This window comes from Cetorhinus maximus, chromosome 6 (assembly GCF_964194155.1).
Source record: "Cetorhinus maximus chromosome 6, sCetMax3.hap1.1, whole genome shotgun sequence".
In the NCBI taxonomy this organism is placed as follows: domain Eukaryota; kingdom Metazoa; phylum Chordata; class Chondrichthyes; order Lamniformes; family Cetorhinidae; genus Cetorhinus; species Cetorhinus maximus.
In genome coordinates, this window is record NC_135884.1 from 52,693,907 (window position 1) to 52,715,662 (window position 21,756).

At 41.0% G+C, this 21,756-nt stretch overlaps 1 protein-coding gene across 4 annotated transcripts in view; it reads right to left on the reverse strand.

Annotated features, from left to right (window-relative positions):
* LOC144681763 (contactin-4-like) overlaps positions 1–21,756 on the reverse strand; it is a 1,677,954-nt gene that overhangs the window by 442,371 nt on the left and 1,213,827 nt on the right. For all 4 annotated transcript variants that reach the window (XM_078543733.1, XM_078543732.1, XM_078543731.1 and 1 more), the window contains exon 13: positions 1,452–1,627. In XM_078543733.1, the coding sequence (XP_078399859.1) occupies positions 1,452–1,627 (176 nt within the window). The remainder of the gene's footprint in view (positions 1–1,451; positions 1,628–21,756) is intronic.

Below are 21,756 nucleotides of genomic sequence, written 5' to 3' on the forward strand. Positions count from 1 at the left end.
CAGAATGTGAACAAGTAACAGAATATAGGAATTCTTTCAATAATTATAGACTTCGACATGTATTGCTGTTACAAGGTTACAATTCACATTATATTTTATTAGAAAATGCGATTTAATTAATTAATTTCCTATCTAGAAAAATTGATAAATCTGACAAAAAAGACATCACAATACAGGAATCTCAAAATGAACTTCAATTCTTATCATCTCTTAGTGCCACTCATGGGAGGTAAGTCAGACAACCTGACTCAACATGTAATCAGCTAATATTATTGTGATATATAATAAACTAATTCAAGCATAATCTTGTTTGTCACAATTATTGTAATTTTCGAAGGAAAGCAAAATTAAGAGGCCGGAGATTGACTAATTTGACTGATCAGCACTGCAATTATCCCATACGATTACACAGTACTTCCTTTGAAGAGATGTGTTTGGCAACCAGAATAAGCTTCTACCTGCAATGAATGTTTTAGCTGCTGGCACTATTAAGGTTCTCTTGTAGCTGCAAACAAATCTTAAAGTACTTATTTCTCTAAATGAACATCCCTCCTGCTGTTTATTACCTGAAATTTTACTGGATTTTGATGAAAATAGGAGGTATTCAGATCTTAGCTACCAATGTTCCACAGCTACTAAACAATGTCAGTAATAAAAACAACCATATCTAGAATTCATCTACCTAAACGACTACATTTCAAGAGTAATTAATTGGCTGTGAAGCTTTTTGGGTTTTCCTGAGAACATGAAAAGCGATATATAAATTGCCAATCCGCCAAAGGATTACTCATTTCTCTCAGCAATTTAAAAATTAACCAGACAGTAGACAAGAAAATCACAGTAAAATGCTTTATCCATCAATAGAAATTAAACTTTACAACAGAAGTGGCAAATTTTGCATTTGCTTTTACTCCCCAATTTTCATTTTTCGCTCCTACGTGACTTTTTCTCTCATTCTATCTTAGACACAGTTTCATGAGCACCCTCCAATACCTCACCTAAGTCCCTCTTGTCATTTGGCAGTGACTGTTAGTGATTATATTAGTATGGATGTGGAACAACGCCACAGTAAAACACAATCCAAAATTCACACAACTCATTGCACAATAATGAAGGAGAAGCCAGGCGAATTCTACCCCTCTCCAGCAAGAGGTACTGAGGTATTTCTCCTGGCACCTCTTCTGCTATCAGCCAACATTATACCAACACTAAGCATTGATCCTGACATGTGTCTGTACAGGTCAATAATAGACTAACGTATTTGTTTACTTCATTTTGTGTTATGGATAGCTTGTTTTGTCTCAGTTTTTAACAGCCTTTGATCATATTATCCAAATACAACATTTTCTCCCATTCTTCAGACTCATATCTGGAACCTAGCACATCTTACCTTGTAATCAAAGCTCCACTGTATGACAAAATTAGGTTATAAAGCTGTGTGAACCACTTACCCCTCCGACCTTTTCAAAATGATCTCTATCTCTTCTGAAGTCTATAAGTTGACCATTAAAAGACCACGAGAATTCAACACTCAATGAAGGATCATGGGAGACTTGGCATGGTAAGATTGTGCTTTCACCCACTGTGACATCCATGTCCGATGGTGGTATTGTAATTCTTGTTGGGTCTGTTGAGATTTATAAAAAAAAAAAATCCATAAAAAATTCCTAAAACTTTTATTCAATTGCATCAGCAAAAGAATTTATTTGCAGAACAGAATATTTAGAACTGACAAAGGGTTGACTGTTGCATGATTAAAGGCTCTCTGTCTGGTTGAGGCTGGAAGCTAATTATGGAATAATGACTCTCGACTTCCTCTGGAGGACAAACCTAGTGCTGACAACAACCATTTTGCAGACTGTTAGTGATCTTAGCTCATCTGAAGAACTTCCAGTCTCCATGCCACTAACCTGATTGTCTCCCATCAACAACCTGTTTCTACCTGTTCTGATCACATTGCAGGCCTCTGGTCTGAACAGTTATTCCGGTTAAACCAGTTTTCTCCTATTTCAATTGTTTTCTTTTCCTCCTTGTCAGGTTTCTACCCTGCTACATTCTCTCAATGCATTTCGTCGCTTAAGCCATTTTAAATTCTCCGCTTCCAATCATTTATTTTTCACAATGGATACAAAGCTCAGATATGTTTGTATTCTTATGAGACATGTTCCAGTTCAATCCAAGCCCACTCCCTATCTCTTCCCCCTTATTTTGATGATGGTGATGTAGTTTATGCTCTTACTCTGATAATGCAAAGTTAAGTAATTATGCTTTCAATTTGGTTCTTCCCTTTCTTCCTGAACTACTCTTTCCCCAAACTGCACTGAGATCTATTATAAATCCATAACAATCTGAATGATGTTTCTTCCCAACCTGATTACTGTAAAGATTATTTATTTCTTACAGCCTTTCTTCTTTCTGTTGTGCTGACTCCACCTTCTGTGCCAGATCTTGTGAAACATTTCTCTCTTCTATAGTAGGCAACAGGACACTTCCCCAACCCCATTCCATTTTCAGACCTATGATTTCACCCCCCTCCTTAATGGCAAAAACAACATGGCCATTGTCCTTAGCAGTAGTGTAAACACAGTACACTCTTGTCATCTGACCCAGATATTTGCGACTTTCACATGAGCCCTCAAGTATACTGAGAACACATCGAATAAGACAACGTCAGGTACAAGTCATTAAATGGCTTTATTTACAATTTGTCTTCAATCAAAGTACAAAACAGTGAACACACCAACCATCCACATTCATGGGTTATCTCACTTGTTTATGAACTCCCCTCCTGCACGCAAAAATTCTCAACTAGCCAAAGCTTTCAATGATTTTGATTTCAAAATCCGACTGGCAGTATGTGTTCTTGTCCATGTTTTTATCTCCCTAGGTTCACAGCAAGTTGCCCAACAACCTCTGATCAACTGGGATTAGGGACTTCACAATTTACCAATTACTGAGACAGACTAATGCATTGTTTGCAGTTTTTTTTTAGCGTTTGGGGAACAATTTCAAAGTTGAGCCTATAACCATCTATCATTTCATACACTTTAAAGACGACTTGCCTCAATGCTTTTTGCTTTAGAAACCTAAGGAAGAATTTTCTGATCGGCGAGCGGGCCCAACATGTAAAATGACGTGCGGTGATGTTGGGCGTGTGTCCTGACGTCACCACACGTCATTTAGATTGTCAGTTCCGCGGGCTGCCGAACTGTCAAAGGCCTATTAAGGCCATTAAGAAAGTAATTAAAGTTGTTAAGAATGCTGCCCATCCAACCTTAAGGTTGGCGGACAGGCGAAAAGCCCAGGCGGCCTTCACATTTTTCATGAAACCTCATCCACGGGCAGGATGAGGTTTCAAGAAGTGTTTATTAATTAAATAAAAAATTTTGAAAAAAATTAATGGACATGTCCCAGCTCATGTGACAGTTTCACATGAAGGGACATGTGTTTAAAATTTTTTTTTCCCTTTGCTAAATTTTTCTGAACGTAAGCTAATCTCCCTGAGGCACCTCTGTGCCTCAGGGAGATTTGTGCTCTTTTGCGCACATGCCCCGACTCAGGGAATTCGCCCCTCCGCCCACACAGGGAGCGCACTGCACTTCTGGGCGAGTGTCACGCTGGGTGGGCATTAATTGGCTCGCCCATGTAAAATGGCGGCACGGCCCCGATCGGGAGTGCTGATCGGGTCCGCGCCCACCCGTGCCATTGCCTGCTCCCGCTTCACCCCATCGCCACCCAGAAAATTCTGCCCCTAATGTTTAAATGTGATGCTTTTTCTTAAACCTTTTCTGTGGATTAAGTATCAAAATGTTTCAAAACATTACAATGGTTTTAATTGCTTCACTGAGCTCATCATTCAAAAAATTTGTAGGTTATTTAACTCAATTAATGTTTTTTTATGATTGGAATATCTGGTTGTTTCTTCTACCACACCCAATTTTCTCCCTTTTTTTCCAACATACTAAAACGCTTGCTTATTTTTTTAGTTTTGAGTTGTGATGAAGCTTATGCAGTTGAAATGTTAACAAGTTCACTAATGTTCTTTAGGGAAGGAAAACTGTTGTCCTTACCTGGTCTGGCTTACACATGACTCCAGACCCACAGCAATGTGGCTGACTCTTAAATGCCCTCTGAAATGGCCTAGCAAGCCACTCAGTTGTATCAAACCATTATAAAGTCTCAAAAAAGGAATGAAAGCATATGGACACCTGGCATCAACCTAGGAACCAGAAACAACAACGGCAAACTCAGTTCTGTCGACCCTTCAAAGTCCTCCGTACTAATATCTGAGGACTTGTGCCAAAATTGGGAGAGCTGTCTCACAGACTAGTCAAGCGGCAGCCTGACAGTCATCCTCATGGAATCATACTTTAATGATAATATCCCAAACACCACCATCACCACCCCTGTCCCACCGGCAGGACAGACCCAGCAGAGGTGACGGTACAGTGGTATACAGTCAGGAGGAAATTGCCCTGGGAGTCCTCAACATCAACTCCAGAGCCCATGAAGTCTCATGGCATCAGGTCAAAAATTGGTAAGGAAACCTCCTGCTGATCATCACATACCACCCTCCCTCAGCTGATGAATCAATGCTCTCAATGTTGAACACCACTTGGAGGAAACACTGAGGGTGGCAAGGGCGCAGAATGTACTCTGGGTGGGGGACTTCCATGTCTATCACCAAGAATGGCTCCATAGCACCACTACTGACCAAGCTGGCTGAGTCTTAAAGGACATAGTTGCTAGTCTGGGTCTGCAGCAGGTGGTGAGGGAACCAACAAGAGGGAAAAACATACTTGACCTCATCCTCACCAAGCTGCCTGCAGATACATCTGTCCATTACAGTAGCTATAGGAGTGACCACCACATGATCGTTGTGGAGACGAAGCCCTTTCTTCACATTGAGGATACCTTCCATTGTGTCGTGTGGCTCTACCACCATGCTAAATAGGATAGATTTGGAACAGATCTAGCTACTCAAGACTGGGCATTCATGAGGTACTGTGGGCCATCAGCAACAACGGGATAACCTCATGGCCCAGCATATCCCCCACTCTACCATTACCATCAAACAAGGAACAACCTTGGTTCAATGGAGAGTGCAGGAGGGCATGGCAGAGCAGCATTAGGCTTACCTAAAAATGAGGTGTCAACCTGGTGAAGCTAAAACACAGGGCTACTTCCGTGTCAAACAGCATAAGCAGCAAGTGATTGACAGAGATAAGCGATCCCACAACCAACATTCAGATCTAACCTCTGCAGTCCTGCCACACCCAATCATGAACAGTGGTGGAAAATTAAACAACTCATTGGAGGAGGAGGCTGCACAAATATCCCCATCCTCAATGATGGGGGAGCCCAGCACATGAGTGCAAAATATAAGGCTGAAGCATTTGCTACAATCTTCAACCAGAAGTGCCAAGTGGGTGTTCCATCTCAGCCTCCTCTGGAGGTCCCCAGCACCACAGATGCCGGTCTTCAGCCAATTCGATTCACTCCATGTGATATCAAGAAATGGCTGAACGCACTGGATAGTGCAAAGGCTATGGGCCTTGACAATATTCCAGCAATAGTACTGTAGACTTGTGCTCCGGAACTTGTCATGCCCCTAGCCAAGCTGTTCCAGTACAGCTACAACACTGGCATCTACCCAGTTATGTGGAAAATTGCCCAGCTATGTCCTGTACACAAAAAGCAGGACAAATTCAATCCGGCCAATTACCGCCAACCTACTCTCCATCATCAGTAAAGTAATGGAAGTGGTCATCAACAGTGCTATCAAGCGGCACTTGCTTAGCAATAACCTGCTCACTGACACCCATTTTGGGTTCCGCAAGGGCAACTCAACTCCTGACCTCATTACAGCCTTGGTTCAAACATTGACAAAGGAGCTGAAGTCCCAAGTGAGGTGAGAGTGACTGCCCTTGACATCAAGGCCGCATTTCACTGAGTGTGGCATCAAGGAGCCCTAGCAAAACTGGAGTTAATGGGAATCAGTGGGAAAACTCTCCATTGGTTCGAGTCATACATAGCACAAAGGAACATGGTTGTGGTTTTTGGAGGTTAGTCATCTCAGCTCCAGGACATCACTGCAGGTGTTCCTCAGGGTAGTGTCCTCGGCACAACCATCTTCAGCTGCTTCATGAATGGCCTTCCTTCCTTCATAAGTGGAGATGGTCGGTGATGATTGCACAATATTCAGTAACATTTGTGACTCGTCAGGTAATGAAGCAGTCCATCTCCAAATGCAGCAAGACCTGGAAAATATCTAGGCTTGGGCTGACAAGCGGCAAGTAAAATTCATGCCACATAAGTGCCAGGCAATGACCATCTCCAACAAGAGAGAATCTAACCATTGCCCCTTCAAGTTCAATGGCATTACCATCACTGAATCCCATACTATCAACATCCTGGGTGTTACCATTGACCAGCAGCTGAACTGCACTAGCCATATAAATACTGTGGCTACAACAGCAGGTCAGAGACTAGGAATCCTGCTATAAGTAATTCACTTCCTGACTCCCCAAAGTCTGTCCACCATCTACAAGGCACAAGTCAGGAGTGCGATGGAACACTCCCCACTTGCCTGGGTGAATGCAGCTCCCATAACACTCAAGAAGCTTGATACCATCCAGGACAAAGCAGCCCACTTGATTAGCACCACTTCCACAAATATTCGCTCCCTCCGCCACCGACGCACAGTAGCAGCAGTGTGTACCATCTACAAGATGCACTGCAGGAATTCACCAAGGCTCCTTAGACAGCACCTTCGAAGCCCACGGCCACTACCATCTAGAAGGACAAGGGAAGCAGATAGTTGGGAACACCACCACCTGGAAATTCCCCTCCAAGTTACTCACCAACTTGACTTGGAAATACATTGACGTTCCTTCATTGTCGGTGAGTCAAAATCCTGGAACTCCCTTCCTGACAGCACTGTGGATGTACCTACACCACATGGACTGCAGCGGCTCAGGAAGGTAGCACATCAACAGCACCTCACCACCACCTACTCAAGGGCAACTCTGGATGGGCAATTAATACTGGCCCAGCCAGTGAAGACCATATCCCGTGAATGAATTTTAAAAACGGTTGCCTGTTTCAAACATTTTAATTTTTAGCTCCTTTTATCCTAAGTTTAAAACATGTTACTCCATTCTTCATACGAACAGAATATTCAACTCTGTTGAAACTCTGGAAGCATCACAGTTAAACCCTATATGCCCTTTCTAGCAGAGATCATTGGGTAGTGGTGAGGAGCAGGGAGCCTGGTTGACTTTTCCCCTGAATAACCCGATGTTCTTGGTGCCTGTTATAATAGCTCTACTGTCCTCCCATCAAACAACAGTTAACTCATTAGGGAGGAGTAATTGAACCAGAAACCCTTTATTCTGTCTGTCTCTGCACTGCTTCATGTAATGCAATTACCCACACAACCATTGGAGGAGTTGACCATAAATGTTATTAAATGATGGATCTTCAATACTTATCAGATGCAGAAATGATTATTTTGATCATGGTACAGCTTTTAATACTCATCTTCCCTAAACTAATTTGCATTCTCCCAGAGGGGACCATTAAGCAGTTTCTCAGAAATGATTGAAAAGCTGACACGAGAGCAATTCAATAATCTGAGTTTAACAAAATGAAGAGTGTTTAGTCCTGAAACCAATTGAGAGCAACAGAGTGCAGGATTTCTGTAGGAAACCAACCTTGGTAATCAAATGTTATTAAATTTGCAATGTTATGTGCTGTGGATCAAGGCACAAAATTATTCAGAGAATTAAGGAAAAAATGATGTCACTAGTGTCAGAATGATTTGCAGTGCAGATTCCAAATAAGAAAGTATTTAAAAAACACTGATTATTTAGAAATTTGTGACAACTGTTCTTTGAAGTCTTCAGATTTTATATTTTCCACAGATACATTCAGAGGAGTTCTTAAATATCTAAGCACAAGTTTATTCAAACATTCAATTTTGATGTCTGCTTGTATTTAATCAATTAATGGCTTGATTGAACTATTGATGAGTCTGCTTCAATGGATACTCAGCAAATCATGCTATTAAAGAGCTCTAATAGCGGAGACAAAATTGTAATCCTCACATGGACAGAATAATGCTGTATAGTGCTGCTTTCCATTTGTACTGACAAAAGCAAAATGCAGTTCTTCCACTTTTCTGAAAATGATTGTAGCATTTGAATCAATCTAGGTTTAGAGACTTACAAAAATATGTTAAGTTCTGTGTCAAAATTAAAGCATTCTTACGTGTTAGATTATTTATTGGTTTCACTACTTTCTTCAAGTTATTGGATTCTATATTGCAGTCTGGGATGGAAAATGCTTGGTTCAAATGCATATTCTTGCAAGCATTTCTTAAAGCTTGTCTGTTTAGGTGTCTTCTCTTCAATTTAGTCAGTGAAACATTGTGGACAAGTGGGCTGAAAATTTGAACTTTAAATACAAATGTATTTGCATGGACTTTTTATGAGCAGTTGCTCTAATCTAATTGTAGTTGTCTAATATATAGTGTTTCAGTGTATCTTCAATATTGAATTATTTATCTGAGGCAGACTTTACCTTGCAAGTCAGCATAGTGACCGAACTAGATCTGACTTTGTGGTAGCATTTTGCTATGTTAAAAGATGTGTGCCGATGTCTCATGATCAATTTTATGTTGAAAGGCAAGACAGGAGAATAGCTCTATTGTTTCATATTGAGAAGATTTGTAATAATTACAACTACTGTCGACAGACAGATGCTAAAATTTCCTGCCAGTCCCCTTCAGCACAGACACAGCTAAAATTAGCAGGGTCAATGACAGGGAACTTAATTTATATGAGATAGATTAAATTAAATAAATCAAATTAAAATAAATTAAACTATGGGCATATCTCTGCAGCCCGCTGGCCTCACGCAGTCAGAAACTCAAGTGTCTATCCACCAGGGAGTGAGAGTTATTGCTCAGGTACCTTTGACATCACGCCCCTTCCCCTGATCTTGTTCTTTTACCTCTGTGTAAGAGACTAATCTGTTCTTTTCCTTTTTACAAAATATCAGCCATTTCTTCAAGGTTCCAGGTTGCTTGCTTGACCTGAATTTCACTGGTGGTGCCTGCTTGCCCCATCTGGAGGTGGGCATGCCTTAATGCACTCAGTATAAAAAAACTCCAATGCTAGACATATTCCAACTGAGGCAGTGGAGTGAGAATTCCCAGCAGAGATAAGTCCAGCTTTCTGCCCCAACCCGATGACATTTGGCTTGTAAGGTGCTAGCAGTTCTGTCACTTACAAAACAATGACACAGATCTGTGGCAATAAGAGTTAAGGAAGGGCAGGAAGTTAGGGAAAGTTGGAGGGGTGGCTATGTTAATTAGATGATGGTATCAGCACATTAGAGAGGGATGACCTAAGTTCAGGAAACCAAGATATAGAAGCGGTTTGGGTTGAGATAAGAAATGATAAGGGCAAGAAGTCACTTGTGAGAGTGGTGTACAAGCCACCTATTTGTAACCACACAGTAGGACAGAGTATAATAGAAGAGATAATGGGAGCTTGTCAGAAAGGTACAGCGATAATCATGAGGGATTTTAATCTACATATAAGCCAGAATTTTCAGCTCGGCGAGTGGGGGCAGGGGTGGGGCCCACTCCCCGAGGCGTAAAATGATGCGGGGTGACATTGGGCATGCGTCCCAACGTCACTGCGTGGCATTTAGATTTTCAGTTCGGCGGGCGCACAGCTGAGTCAGCTGTATGCCCTCCGACCTGTCAAAGGTCTATTAAGGCCATTTAAATATCAATTAAACTAATAAACTGAGCTGCCCATCCAACCCTAATGTTGGCGGGCAGGCGAAGAGCCCAGGCAGCCTTTGCATTTTTCATGGAACCTCATCCACGGGTGGGATGAGGTTTCATGAAGGGTTTATAAACTAAATAAATTTTTTGATTAATGTTTCTTGACACTGTCACATGAGGGGACATGTCTTAAAATATTTTATTTTCTTTATTTAAATTTTTGAACCTTAAACTAATCTCCTTGGGGCACCTCTGTGCCTCAGGGAGATTTCTATGTGCGCGGAAGAACACTGGCCCCGACTCAGGGAACCGCACCCCGCCAACCCCCCCAACCCCCTCCCCCCGTCCACACAGGGAGCACACAGCACTTCTGGGCGCACATCACGCTGGGTGGGCCTTAATTGGCCCGCCCATGTAAAACGGCACCGTGGACCCGATTGTGGGTGCCGATTGGGCTCGCGCCTGCTCCTACTCACCCCCGCACAACCCCCCAGACGGGCGGGAAAATTCTCCCCATAGACTGGGGAAATCAGATGGGCAAAGGTAGCTTAAATGAAGAGCTCAAAATGTTTTCGGGATAGTTTCTTAGAACAACATGTTTTGGAGCCAACCTGAGAGCAGGATATACTGGTATTGAGCAACAAGTTAGGATTAATTGATAACCTCATAGAGAAGGCACCCCAAGTAGCAGTGATCATAATGTGATTGAGGGAGAAATGACTAAGACTATTATTTTAAACTTAAATAAAGGCAATTATGAGGGCATGAAAGCAGAGCTAACTAAAGTGAACTGGCAAATCAGGTTAAGGGGTAGGTCAATAGAGGTTCAATGACAGACATTTAAAGGGATATTTCAGAATACACAGAATAGATACATTCCAATGAGAAAGAAATATTCCAAGGGGAGGGCCCACCATCCATGGTTAACTAAGAAATTTAAAGACAGAATCAAACTTAAAGAAAAAGCATATAATTACGCAAAGACGGGTGGCATGTCAGAAGATTGGTAAGAATATAAAGAACAACAGAAAATTACAAAAAGATTAATAAGGAGGGAAAAATTAGAGTATGAGAGAAAGCTAGCTAGTAATATAAAGATGGATAGTAAAAGTTTCTATAGATATTTAAATAAGAAAAGAGTCAACAAAGCGCATGTTGGTCCTATGGAAAGTGTGTCTGGGGAATTGATAATTGAAAGTAGGGAGATAGCGGATGAATTAAACAGGTATTTTGCTTCAGTCTTCACTATAGAGGACACATGTAACATCCCAGAAATAGCTGTAAATCAGGAAATGGAAGGGAGGGAGGAATTCTGGAAAAGTACAAACACTTGGGAAGTGGTACTGAGCAAATTGTTGGGGCTGCGGGCTGACAAATCCCCAGGCCAGGATGGACTTCACCCTAAGGTCTTGAAAGAAGCAGCTCATGAGATAGTGATGCATTGGTTTTAATTTTCCAAATTCCCTAGATTCGGGGAAGGATCCATTAAATTGGAAAATAGCAAATGTAACTCTTTTATTCAAAAAGGGAGGGAGACAAAAAGCAGGAAGCTACAGGCCAGTTAGCCTAACATCAGTCATAGGGGAAATATTAGAAGCTACTATTAAAGATATTATAACAGGGCACTTAGAAAAATTCTCGACAATCAGGCAGAGTCAACATGGTTTTGTAAAAGGGGAATCATGTTTAACCAATTTATTGGAGTTCTTTGAAGGATTCACATGTGTTCTGGATAAAGGGGAGCCAGTGGATGTACTGCACTTAGATTTCTAGAAGGCATTTGATAAGTTGCCACATCAAAGGTTATCGCAGAAAATAAAAGCTCATGGTATAGGGAGTAACATATTGGCATGGATAGAAGATTGGCTGGCTAATAGGAAGCAGATAGTTGGCATAAATTGGTCTTTTTCCGGTTGGCAGGGTGTGATGAGTGGTGTGCCACAGGGATCAGTGCTGGAGCCTCAACATTTTACAATTTATATAAATGACTTGGATGAAGGGACCGAAGGAATGGTGGCTAAATTTGCTGATGACAAAGATAGGTAGGAAAGTAAATTGTGGAGAGGACATAAGGAGACTACAAAGGGTCATAGATAGGTTAAGTGAGTGGGCAAAGATTTGGCAAATGGAGTATAATGTGGGTTAATGTGAAATTGTCCATTTTGGCAGGAAGAATGAAAAAGAAGCTTATTATCTAAATGGTGAGAGATTGCAGTGCTCTGAGATTCAAAGGGATTTGGGTATCCTAGTGCATGAATCACAAAAGGATGGTATGCAGGTACAGCAAGTAACGAGGAAAGCAAATAGAACGTTATCGTGTATTGTGAGGGGAATTGATTACAGAAGTAGGGACGTTATACTTCAGTTGTACAGGGCACTGGCAAGACCACATCTGGAGTATTGTGTGCAGTACTGGTCTCCACATTTAAGGAAAGCTGTAAATGCATTAGAAGCAGTTCAGAGAAGGTTTAGTAGACTGATACCAGGAATGAGTGGGTTGTCTAATGAGGAAAGGTTGGACAAGTTAGACTTGTATCCACTGGTGTTAAGAACAGTAAGAGGTGACTGGATTGAAAGCCTTAAGATCTTGAGAAGTTTCAACTGGGTGAATGTGGAGAGGATGTTTCCTTTTGTGGGAGAATCTAGAGAGGGGTCGCTCACTTAAGGCAGCGATGAGGAAAAGTTTTTTTTTAATCTCAAAGGGTCGTGAGTCTTTGGAACTGTCCCAAAAGGCAGTGGAAGCAGAATCTTTAAATATTTTTAAGACAGAGCTAGATAGATTCCTGATTAACAACGGGGTGAAAGATTATCAGGGGTAGGCAGGAATGTGGGTTTGAGGTTACAATCAGATCAGCCATGATCTTATTGAATGGCGGAGTGAGCTCGAGGGGCCGAGTGGCCTACTCCTGGTCCTAATTCATATGTTTGTATGTTTACAGTCTGTACTGAATCATTTACCTATTAAATAAAATTGTTTGTTATATAGCCTGACTGATTATATATGCATGTGTTCCAAAAATGAGTTAGTCATATGTTGGCATGTGGTATTATTCATTGGGCTAGAATGTTAATAGTCCTGTATTTAATTTCATGTTTTTTTTTTACATTTACCTGTGATTTGTAAGGATTATACAGTCACCTTTTAGAAGTAGCCATTGACAATGAACTCAAGGAGAATATCTAATGCGAAACCCAAAAATGTAACAAGTACCCTTAACCAGTATTGCCTCCATATTTCTTGGAGTACATGGATGATTTATTTAAGTGCCCAGCCCCTTTAAATTTTTTTTCATGGCTGCACATGTGCAGTAGCCTAAACGGGCCAACTTGCGTGCAGCCTGCTGTGCAGGGACTTTTGGGTTGCTACGTGGCTGGGTAGTTTACAGAAAATGTGCCTTTTAACTTTCTTTCAATAAACAATTTTTCATTCAATGTGTTTTTTTCTGATTCCTATTTTTACATTTAACTCAGAACAGTAGGTAAATGGAACTACAGGAATATCTCATTGAAAGATAGATATAGAAACATGGTTGCATTATATTCTGAAGGGAGATAAAAATTATTACATGCTGAAGTTGGCTAGGTTTTAAATATATTTTTTCAAGGTAGAAATAAGGCCATAACTGAAGTGGTTTATATATACTTCAGGGAGCTGACCATGTTGAGGTTCTTTTCTCAGGAAAAGAGGAGCCTATGAAGAGATCTGACAGATGTCATTGAATTTATGAAGGAGTTTATAAGGTGGATGAAGTTTCAGCTGTTTGAACATATGGATGAGTTCAGAACAAGCAGATATATATATATATATATATATTATAATATATAATATATATATTATAATATATATTATAATATATATTCATGCAGGCGAGACACAGCACCTTCCAAACCCATGTCCTATATCATCTAGAAGGACAAGGGCAGCAGACACAAGGGAACACCACCATGTGCAAGTTCCTCCTCAATCTCCACATCAACCTGGCTTGGAACTATATCACCAGTACTTCACCGTTGCTAGGTGAAAAATGTGGAATTCCCTTCCTAACAGCATTGTGGGTATACCTATGAGATGGGCTACAGTGGTATAAGGTGGCTCACCATCACCTTATCAAGCATAATTTAGGATAGGCAACAAAAGCAGACTTTGCCATGTCACGTGAAAGAATTAAACAAAGAGATGGAGGCAGTGTGGAAAGAGGCTTGTGCAGAGAATAAGCATTGGCATTGACATGTTGGACTGAATTACCTGTTTCTGTGCTGCAGATTCAAAGTTATTCTGAGTTTCACATTTCTTCCATTTTCAATAAAAGATGTAGGCAATGCGCTTGCCTAGCATTATAGCATAGCAAAATATGTCAAATCGTTTTGATATAATGAATTTCAAAGCACAGTTACTATTAAGTAGATAAACACGGCAGACATTCTGTGCAGCCATTCTCACATTACAGCATCTCCCACAAACAGCAGTTGGCCTGTTAGGCAGTTACATAAAAGGATAAGTAGAGCTAGTTATTTATATACACAGTCCCACAATTACAAAGAAAAGCCATTCGCTCGTCAGAGCAAAGAAATTCCATGTATTATTGCTGAATGTTATATGAGGAGGACACAGCTGCTGTGGGATATTTGTGTCTTGAAGATTTGCAATTTGGTTTCAAATCCAACCAAGAGAGCAGGGTGATGGATGGACTACTCTCTTTAACCGCTACTTTGAACTAGAGCAGTTTTACTCTAGTTCCCAGTAGGCAAACCTACCATATAAAAAAGTTCATTCAAATTCAACATAAATTATCACCATGTGCACAGAAGCAATGTAGAGGAAGCAAAGGTGGAACCTGGAAATACCTAGATTAAAGGCACATAGTTAAGATATTCCTGGAGAACTCTGAAATTAATTCTGTGGCATTAAATTCTATGCACGTCAGCACTATTGATTGAAAATGTTGGCCAGCAACCTTATCCCAGGAGTCTACAAATGCCATTCTGAATTATTCTGAAGCAGGAGGTGATAGATATGGAAGAATGGCAGGTTGATTCATTTGGTCATTTTCTTCCTCTCTCTCAGGGGAAATGTTTTGTCTCCATTCACCAACACTTTCCCAGATTACTCAGCTGGCCTCAGGAATTTACCATGTGAGATAAACATGTATCCATTCACATCATGGCCTGTACCTAGGGCTGTCAGGGCATAGAAAACTTAGCTTTACCCTTCCAATTTACCATACAAAGTCAATTTTCTCCTCCAACACTCTCAGTTGACATGGGCACTCTTAGGACCATTTTTCTACTCTCAGTCTAGAGCAAACTTGAGCATAAGTTGTTATTAAGTAATATTTATTTGGCAAAGTAATTCCACAAATGCCATGTTTCTATATATTTTGGGCTGTATTTGTCCTTTGGACTGTATACAGGAAGATACTTAAAACTGCACAGGTATATTTTGACAAAAGACTGATCAGGAGAAAGGAATCATGGGCAGATATTTAACATATTTTCATTATTTTCTCCTTTTAATTATAATTAATGTTTGTACTGTTTAGATATGTCAAGTTGTTCTGTATCTCATAACTTATGCTAGTAAGCATTATATTGCCATGTTTTGGCTGGGAATGACTGATGGAAATCAATGCAATTCTCCCAAATTCATCCACATATCTATAATGTATTAAGAATCCGGTATTGTGCACATTTCCTGTTGTCACATTTTTGTTACTCTTAGGGTCAACTCTTCCTATTATAAATTCCTATGTTCACATTTATAAATGGAAAGGTATATAAAGTTACCACACTGTAAATGCACCATCCACCAAAGTTGACACTATAGTGCTTTTGTTTTGCCTCTAATAGCATTAAACCACAAATAAATTCTATGCTCCAAACATACCATTTCTCTACTTCAAATTGCCCCAAGTTTTACAACCTAATCACAACTAATTTTAAATAAAAATTCAATATAAAAGTAAGGACCAACAATGTGAGTTAATAATGAGGACTGAATTATATGCTAATTGAATCATTCCCTCTGTCCTACCATACTGGTCTTAATTCAATTTATGCAATACCATGGACAATCAGAAAGTATGATTGGAAAGTGTTGATATGATATCCTTCTTAAAACATGACTTCAAACAATAGACTTTGAATTGATTATTACAATTATAAGTTAAAATTAAAAGTAATTTTTACTTAATTATGGATATTTCTGTTCTTTAAGCCTGTAGTCACTCAGGATCGGGTGGCAGCCAGCAAAATGTATCTCAAGGAGGGTCTTTATAGTCAGCAGAGATAGAAGGCTATCACCCCATAAGTCCCAGCTGGATCGAAACCAGGCCTTGCAAATGAAAGAAGAGTGTGCCAATCTACTGTGTCACCATTCCATCTTTCGTTTAAATTATTGAATCAGGTCAATACTTCTAAATGATGCATTTTAAATATTCACTCCCCATATTTAAAGATTTATGACTGTACTTTCCCATTAACCTTTGTATAATATTCTTTAAAAAAAATGCCTCTGGGTGTGTTGATACTTCTGCCTTTCTTACACTGAGGAAAATAGATACATTTATTTGTTTCTGTTGCCGATCTTCTAATTAAAATTAATTATAGTTGTAATTATATTAACAGTTCCAATAGGTAGGTATAAATATAGAGAAACTACTCTAAGGTCCATCTCTCTTCCTAGGGGATTTTCATGATATCTGTTTAAAAATACATAATTGAAATCAGACTTAATATTTTGATTCAGGTGATGACTGATTTAAAACACTTAGCAGTGAGAGCATAAAATGACTTAGCAAAACAGACATCCTTTTATTCTTGGACACCAATCTGAAGCATTTGAAAACTTTACCAGCTGACTGTGTAAAAGAATTCACATGCAACCCTTCAATAATGAAAGTCAACAAAGCTAAAATAATCCTTCTGTTAGTCACTGCTTTGGTCAATGAACTAAAACAGATTCAATGTTCATGCAAATGTACACTGAATTAGTTATAGAATGTGCAATATAGCATTTAATCAAAATCACTGTTCGTAACTCAATCTCAGGGTAAACTCACTCTCAGTTGTAGGTGCTGAGTAGTTTATGAGCTAACTGGTTGAATCTGTAGCCCCAGTTAAGTTTACGTTCAAATCAGGGTTCTTTAGTGCAGCACTGACAAATGGAATGCAGCCTTGGAGCTTGGTGAGAGGGGAGTTGTTCGTTTTCTCTTTCTATCTTTCTCAACCCATAGAAATTGATTCTTGCTCTACTACGCAGAAAGGAGCTAGATGTTTGGTGAGTATCTGGTAAGTAGGTAAATTTTATTCTATCCCTAAGGTTTGGTGATAAAGTTAATAAAATATATAAGAAAGCAACATAAATAAATGATTAATATAATTAAGTAATTATTTAAAACACATTAAGGATGGCAGGACAGATGATGAGTCAAGGCTGCAGCATGTGGGGACTCCTGGATAACATTGTGATCCAGGGCAAACATGTCTGCAGTAAGTGCTTGCAGCTCGAAGAACTTTGGCTCAGAGTCATTGAATTGGAAGCTGAGCTCTGTGACACATCAGGGAGGGAGAAAGCTACCTGGGTGCTTTATACCAGGAGGCATCACACCACTTGGGATAGAGTCCTTCTGATTTGGTCAGCGGCCAGGGATAGGAGGGTGTGACTGCGAGTGAGGCAGATAAGGGGACCCAGAGGGCAGGAGGGCAGGAGGGCAGGAGTGTCAGCCTCTGCAACTGTCCAACAGGTTTGAGGTTCTCTCAGCTTGTTTGGGTGAGAGTGGGGTCTGCAGGGTGGATGAGCAAACTGACCATGGCACTGTGGTACAGGAAGCCATCCAAGTGGGAGGAGCAAAAAGGAATGTAGTGGTAGCAAGATACAGGATAGTAAAGGGGATTGACACTGTTTTCTGTAGCAAGGAGCAAAAGTCCAGACGGCTTTGCTGCCTGAACAGTGCCAGAGTTCGAGACATCTGCTCAGGGTTGGAGAGGAACTTGCAGTAAGAGGGGGAGGATCCAGTGGTCGTGGTCCATGTCGGTACCAATGACATAGGCAGGATGAGGAAGGAGGCTCTGCATTGTCAGTATGATGAGCTAGGCACCAAATTAAGAAGTAGAACCTCAAAGGTAATAATTTCTGGATTATTACTTGAGCCATGTGCAAATTGGCATTGGACAAATAAGATTAGAGAAATTAATGTGTGTCTAATAACTATCACTAGAGAAGAAGTTCTAGGGATACTAATGGGGCTAGAGGCCACTAAGTCCCCTGAACCTGATGGGTTGCATCCTATGATATTAAAGGAAGTAGCTACAGAAATAGTGGATGCACTGGTCATAATCATCCAAGAATCCTTAGATTCCGGAAAAGTCCCAGAAGATTGGAAAACTGCCAATGTAATGCCCTTATTCAAAAAGGGAGGGAGACAAAAACAGGTAACTATAGGCCAGTTAGCTTAACAACTGTCATTGGGAAAATGTTAGAGTCTATTATAAAGGATGTCATAGCAGAATATTTAGAAATACATAACATAATTAAGCAGAGTCAACATGGCTTTATGAAAGGGAAATCATGCCTGACAAATTTATTAGAATTTCTTTGAGGAGGCAACAGGCAGGCTAGATAAAGGGGAACTAATAGATGTAATAATATTTGGATTTCCAAAAGGTGTTCGATAAGGTACCGCACATAAGACTACTTAATAAGATAAGAGCCCATGGTGTTGGGGGTAGCATATTAGCATGGATAGAAGATTGGCTAACTAATAGAAGACAGAGAGTTGGGATAAGGGGGGCATTTTCAGGATGGCAACTTGTAACTGATCCACAGGGATCAGTTCTTGGGCCACAGTTATTTACAAAATATATTAATGACTTAGATGAGGGAAGTGAATGTACTATTGCCAAGTTTGTGGATGACAAAAAAATAGTTGGGAAGGCAAATGGTGAGGAAAACACAAAAGCCAAAAGAGGGATATAGACGAGTTAAGCGGGTGGGCAAAAACTTGGCAGATGGAATATAATGTGGGAAAATGTGAGGTTATGCATTTTGGCAGGAAGAATAGAGAAGCTGAATATTATTTAAATGGAGAAAGACTGCAGAAAGCTACAGCACAGAGGGATTTGGGAGTCCTCGAGCATGAATCCCAAAAAGCTAACATACAAGTTCAGCAGGTAATAGGGAAGCCAAATGGAATGTTGGCCTTTATTTCAAAGGGAATGGAGTATAAACATAGGGAAGTCTTGCTAAAACTATACAAGGCATTAGTTGGACCACATCTAGAATACTGTGAACAGTTTTGGACCCCTTATCTAAGGAAAGATATACTGGCATTGGAAGCAGTTCAGAGAGTGTTCACTAAGTTGATCCCAGGTATGGAGGGATTTTCTTATATGGGAGGTTGAGTAGGTTGGGCCTGTACTCATTGGAATTTAGAAGAATGAAACATATAAGATTTTTAGGGGGCTTGACAGGGTAGATGCAAAGAGGTTGTTTCCCCTTGTGGGAGAATCTAGGACCAGAGGCCATAATCTCAGAGTAAGGGGTCGCCCATTTGAGACAGAGGTGAGGAGGAATTTCTTCTCTGAGAGAGTAGTGAATCTGTGGAATTCTTTACCGCAGAGGGCTGTAGAGGCTGTGTCATTAAGTATATTCAAGGGTGAGATAGACAGGTTTTTAAACGGTAAGGGAATCAAGGATTATGAGGAAAAGGCAGGAAAGTGGAGCTGAGGATTATCAGATCAGCCATGATCTCATTGAATGGCGAAGCAGACTTTATTGGCCGAATGGCCTACTTCTGTTCCTATTTCTTACGGTCCTCTGGTCAAAGATGGTGTGGGAGAAGTGGGTTCCCATTTGTGGGGCTCTGGCACCCGTATTGGGGAAAGTGGGATCTGCACCGTTGGGACGGTCAACATCTGAACCGTGCTGGGGCTGGTGCCCTCGTGAGCCGCCCAACTAGAGAGATAGAGATGGTTTTAAACTGAATAGTGGGGCAAGGGATCAAATTTGGGAAGATGTGGTAAACCAAAGACTTGAGACAAGGCAAGAGAGACAAGTATTAATATGGGAAATTATAAACAGACTGTGACAGGAAGGGACAGAGAGTACAAACCTAAGAGTCAATCAGCAGATAAGGCTAGATGCTACAAAAATAATAAAAGGACAAAAATAAAGGGGCTGTATCTAAACAGACGTAGCATTTGAAACAAAACAGATGAACTGATAGCGCAAATAGAAATAAATAAGTACAATCTGATAGCCATTATGGAGACATGGCTTCAGGATGACATAGATTGGGACCTGAATATTGAAGGGTATGTGAAATTTAGGAAGGACAGGAAGTTAGGAAAAGGTGGAGGGGTGGCTCTGTTAATTAATGATGATATTGGTACATTAGAGAGGAATAACCTGGGTTCAGGAAGCCAGGATGTAGAAGCAGTTTGGGTTGAGATGAGGAATGATAAAGGCAGGAAGTCACTTATGGGAGTGATGTAGAGGCCCCTAATTGTAACTACACAGCAGGACAGAGTATAAAAGAAGGGATATGGGAGTTTGCCAGGAAGGTACAGCATTAATCATTGGGGATTTCAATCCACATATAGATTGGAAAAATCAGATGGGCAAAGGTAGTATAGATGAGGAGTTCATAGAATGTTTTCAGAATAGTTTCATAGAACAGCATGTTCTGGAGCCAACCAGAGAGCAGACTATACTAGACCTGTTTTTTTTTATTCATTCACGGGATGTGGGCTTCGCTGGCTGGGCCAGCATTTATTGCCCATCCCTAGTTGTCCTTGAGAAGGTGGTGATGAGCTGCCTTCTTGAACTGCCGCAGTCCATGTGGTGTAGGTACACCCACAGTGCTGTTAGGAAGGAAGTTCCAGGAGTTTGACCCAGCGACAGTGAAGGAACAGTGATATATTTCTAAGTCAGGATGGTGAGTGACTTGGAGGAGAACTTCCAGGTGGTGGTGTTTCCATGTATCTGCTGCCCTTGTCCTTCTAGGTGGTAGTGGTTGTGGGTTTGGAAGGTGCTGTCTAAGGAGCCTTGGTGAATTCCTGCAGTGCACCTTGTAGATGATACACACTGCTGCTACTGTGTGTCAGTGGTGGATGGAGTGAATGTTTGTGGATGTGCCAGCCAAGCGGACAGCTTTGTCTTGGACGGTGTCCAGCTTCTTCTGTGTTGTAGGGGCTGTACTCATCCAGGCAAGTGGGGAGTATTCCATAACACTCCTGACTTGTGCCTTGTAGATGGTGGACAGGCTTTGGGGAGTCAGGAGGTGAGGTACTCATCAGGCGGTTCTGAGCCTCTGACCTGCTATTGTAGCCACGCTATTTATATGGCTAGTCCAGTTCAGTTTTTGGTCAATGGTAACCCCCAGGATGTTGACAGTGGAGGATTCAGTCATGGTAATGCTATTGAACATCAAGGGGCGATGGTTGGATTTTCTCTTGTTGAAGGTGGTCATTGCCTGGCACTTGTGTGGCATGAATGTTACTTGCCACTTGTCAGCCCAAGCCTGGATATTGTCCAGGTCTTGCTGCATTTGGATATGGACTGCTTCAGTATTTGAGGAGTCGCGAATGATGCTGAACATTGTGCAATCATCAGCGAACATCCCCACTTCTGACCTTATGATGGAAGGAAGGTCATTGATGAAGCAGCTGAAGATGGTTGAGCTTAGGACACTACCCTGAGGAACTCCTGCAGTAATGTCCTGGAACGAAGATGACTGACCTCCAACAACCACACCCATCTTCCTTTGTGCTAGGTATGACTCCAACCAGCGGAGAGTTTTCCCCCTGATTCCCATTGACTCCAGTTTTGCTAGGGCTCCTTGGTACCACAGTCGGTCAAATGCTGCCTTGATGTCAAGAGCAGTCACTCTCACCTCACCTCGGGAGTTTAGCTCTTTTGTCCATGTTTGAACCAAGGCTGTAACGAGGTCAGGAGCAGA